General features: G+C 54.4%; 1 protein-coding gene across 1 annotated transcript in view; it reads left to right on the top strand.

Annotated features, from left to right (window-relative positions):
* Positions 1-3,791, top strand: part of ASB1 (ankyrin repeat and SOCS box containing 1) — a gene marked incomplete at its 5' end in the record, with an annotated part of 16,386 nt that extends 12,595 nt beyond the window's left edge. Inside the window, 2 exons of the mRNA XM_023522926.1 lie at positions 801-1,186; positions 2,275-3,791. Of these exons, the coding sequence (XP_023378694.1) occupies positions 801-1,186; positions 2,275-2,402 (514 nt within the window). The remainder of the gene's footprint in view (positions 1-800; positions 1,187-2,274) is intronic.
* Between the last annotated feature and the right edge of the window lie 334 nt (positions 3,792-4,125).

Raw genomic sequence — 4,125 nt, 5'->3', positions numbered from 1 at the left:
TACAACTCTTCCTTTCCAATCTTAATCAGCCAATTATTTCTTCTAACTGTTCTAATATCTTTATTTAAAATGCCTTTAAAAATAGCGGGCCAGAAATCGGGAGCGTGCATCTTGCTCCAGGCTTTAGCAAGGGAGCTGCGAGAGCTTCCCCATCAGGTAAGATGCTGACTTCTGGGTCGAGGGAACACTTCTTACCGTGTTACAAAAATACCCATCACTTCCTATTTTTTTGAGTATTTTTAAACTTGCACAAGTGTTGAGTTTTATCATATTCCCCCCCCTTTTTTTTTGCGTCCATAGGGATAGTCACGATGTTCCCTTAGCTCTGTGAATGTGACAGGGTATGTTAATGGTTCCCACACTGGAACTGCCCTCGCGTTCTCGGAGTAACTCCCATGAGGCTCTGGGTGTATTGCTCGCTCTGTTTTTGGATTCTCTTTGCTCACATTTCATTGACAGTGAAGCTGATACTCAGAAGTGAAAATGGTAGTTTTTCTTTATGGCGCGGTCTTTGTCAGGTTTTGGGATGATTGTTTTGCTGATTTCTTAAAGCGAATTTGGAAGTTTTTCTTCTTTTAATAGTTTAAGTAGCCATGGGATTCTCGAGTCTTTAAAGTTTTGAAAGAATTCTCTCAGGAATTTCTTTGCGTGAATTACAGATTCCTAATTACGATCTCTCCTTGCGTCGTGACCTCTGGTGGCCCCCCCAGTGCTCACGGGGTTCGGGCCCATGTCCCCAGGGCGCCGTGGAGTCTGTTGACTGCTGTCGTCCCCTGATTGTCCCCTTGTCTCCCCTGTAGGTACGGGGCCGACGTGGACGTCACCCACCACGTGACCCCTGACGTCCGGCCCCCCTTCTCCCGACGCCTCACCTCCCTGGTGGTCTGCCCGCTATACATCAGCGCCGCCTACCACAACCTGCAGTGCTTCCAGCTGCTGCTCCAGGCTGGGGCGAATCCCGACTTCAACTGCAGCGGTCCCGTCAACACACAGGGCTTCCACAGGGGCTCCCCCGGCTGCGTCATGGACGCCGTGCTGCGCCACGGCTGCGAGGCGGCCTTCGTGAGCCTGCTCGTGGACTTCGGAGCCAACCTGAACCTGGTGAAGTGGGAAGCCTTGGGCCCGGAGTCCAGGGGGCGACGGAAGGTGGACCCCACGGCACTGCAGGTCTTTCAGGAGGCCAGAAGTAAGTGGCCGGGCCCTGTTCTGCCCTGCAGTTGGTGTGGGTCAGTTGAATGAACCAAGTGGCAGCAGTTAAACCCAAATGACACTGGGACTGGGGCCCGGTCAGAGCCCTCAGTGAGGACCAGGGACTTCTCAGATTGGGCTTCTCTGTTAAAATTCTAGATGCCGAGAGTTGACACCAAGAAACTTATAAGAGGACATGTTTTCGAAGCTCCTGGAATTATATTGTTTACCCCTTGCTCTGCTTCGTGACCCCAGATTCTCTCGCTTTGTCTTCGATGCCTTCACCTCAGTGCGAGCCCATCCGCCAGGGTTCCCGCTTCCCTCTTGCCCTTCGGGATTGTGTGAGGCCATTATTTTGGATTGTGCATTAAGTCTGATTTTTGCTGGAATGAAGTCCATAGTTGGCATATTTATGAAGAAAGATTTTGCTAACGAATTAATAAATTGTTAGTCAGAGGCTCTGCAGTTGCCGGGGCTCGGTCTCGTCCCAGCCCAGCCTTTCCCCCAGGACTCAGAAATTGCCCTCTGCAGGCCATACGCCTCTGTGACCTGCCCACGCCCAGTCCCCTTCCTGCCTGGGTCTTGAGGGCACCTGAATCAACAGCCTTGCCCCTAACCTTGATGTCTCACAGAACTTTGGTTTCTCGTGTTCGTATGGTTGGATTTCCTTAGACCAGTCAGTAAGACGCGGCCCCTGTCGGGTCTTACCGGAGGACTCAGTTCATGGCCTCTCGGAGCCAGACTGGCAGAATGAAGCTGCCTGCGCTTATGCCTGTTTCGTAGGCAGAGACTGGCTAGGCTTTTTCGACCCAGAGCAAAATTGTCACCTGCCCTCTTCATGTATTGGTTGACTTGGCTCTCCCAGACCCCTGTGGGGCTTTCAGTGGTCATTCATAGTTCTCTGTCCAGGGAATTATATGGTCTGGGTCACGAGGGCTTCATGCCCCCACGAGTGGAGGAGCAGATGACAAGACCTTCCTTGCCAAGCCCGCTCTCCCCACTGCAGAATCGGGAGACGGCAGGGCACCGCGCCAGGAGAGGGACTAACCTGTGTCTGTGTCCCCCTTTCCTCCCACTGCGGTCCAGGTGTCCCAAGGGCCTTGCTGAGTCTGTGCCGTGTGGCCGTGAGGAGGGCTCTCGGCAAACGCCGGCTCCATCTGATTCCCTCGCTGCCGTTGCCAGACCCCATGAAAAGCTTCCTGCTGTACCAGTAGAAGGCGAGGACGTCGAGGAGGAGGAGGAGGAGGGTGGCCCTGGAGGTGACCCCGTGTGTGACCCTGTGCGTGTCCCCACACCGACTGGGCCCTGTTGAGCTGCCGGTGAAGACAGACACGGCCGTGTTCTGGTCGGGGCTCCGGCTGCGGGCGTGGGGCATCCCGCAGCCCTTGGGTCCTTGTCAGCTGAGAGGCTCATACAGACTTAATTTTGTTCTTCACTATTTCTGTTTTGGATTTTCACAAGTTGCATAATAACGAAGTGAGTGCAAGTACGGGCTGAGGTTGGAGGGCTGCTGATATTCCCAGTAAGGAAGTCTTCTAGCACTTTCCAGAACTGTGCTTCTGTTTATATTTTTACTTCTCAATTAATTGTTTGATTCAAGCCTTCTAACATCTAAACAAAAAGGGAGTTTCGATAACAGAGTACAGAAACGCAGTTCACGAACTCGCTAGTTCCTTTCCGTGCTCCCAGGGTTAACACGTGGCATTTGTCACACATACACCCCTTCCTCGTCAATTCAGTATTCTCTCCTTGAGGTGGGAGTATCACATTCATTGTCTTTATTCTTGGATGGTTTCCTGGCCACAGGGATTGGCTGCGTCATCTCAAGGTCAGTACTTGCCGTCGTTCAGAATCTAGAGCGGTATCCCCCAGCGTCCCACAGTGCTGTGCCTGCTCTGGTACCTAACTCTGCCTGGCGCCGTGCCAGCAGGTCCCAGGAGTCCTTGGCCGTTTCACTCTGGGGAGCGTCCAGACAGTGATCGATTTGGGGAGGCCCCCCCCGGACACGCCAGTAGTTGACTGCCTGCGTTTGGACTGAGGACCGCCCACAGCATCCACTGCCAGCCAACAGAAGAGACCTCGGCGCTCTCTCCAGGCCCTGCGTGTCCCAGGGGAGGAGACCTCTTGCCCTTTGGATGGGTCCAGGCTCCCAGGTGCCTGGCGTACAGTGGAAGGAACATCTGGGACGGTTGCTTGGTTGCTCTCCACTTTTTGGACCTGAAGTCTTGGTGGTGGCAGAGAGCAGTGAGGTCAGAGGTCACCCCAGCCTGCCTGATGGTAGGTGAGAGAGCTGAGCGGGTTATCGTGTGATATGTGGGGCTGCGGGCTGGCTCGCTCTCAGTCCCCGGCCGTGCAGCCTGGTGTGCGGCTCTGTCGGCGGAGGTGACATTCCAGGTGGTGCTCTTTTCAGGGAAACTGCATCTGGTCATTTTGAGGCCTCAGACCAGGATCCGTGGCGATTCTGAACTTTGGAAGTGTTCAGAGATGGGCAGATTTCAAACCGTGTTTAGGTTTTCTGTACTGAGAGGGACCTGAATTTGTGACAGATGAATGGTAGAGGTTTATTTAGTTATTAACATCATTGTGTGTTTTAGCTGACCAGACAGACAACGTCTGGTCCTTGTCTTCTGTGGCTCGAGGGTGCAATTGTAAACCTCGCATGTCGCGATGGGCTCTGTGCTGGGAAGCCAAGCTGACCTGGGTGCACAGGGCTGGGCCCGAGGGGAGGAAAGGCCCAAGGTGATTTGGGGGAAGGTGCAGTCACGGAGTCTGTGCAGTGTGACGAGCTGCATGTTGCTCCTGCAGGACCGGGGCCCTGGCTGGCCAGGTGCCTCCAGAACTTGGGGTCCGGCCACGTCGAGGCCAGGGGGTCCTCTGAGAGGAGAGGAGCTGTGGGAGTGGGCGGCCAGGTGCTGCAGGAGCGGTGGGAGGAAGCGC

The sequence above is a fragment of the Pteropus vampyrus genome, unplaced genomic scaffold (genome assembly GCF_000151845.1).
Source record: "Pteropus vampyrus isolate Shadow unplaced genomic scaffold, Pvam_2.0 Scaffold364, whole genome shotgun sequence".
In the NCBI taxonomy this organism is placed as follows: domain Eukaryota; kingdom Metazoa; phylum Chordata; class Mammalia; order Chiroptera; family Pteropodidae; genus Pteropus; species Pteropus vampyrus.
The sequence above is the reverse complement of the archived record's forward strand: the minus strand, read 5'-3'. Positions and strand labels throughout refer to the sequence as shown.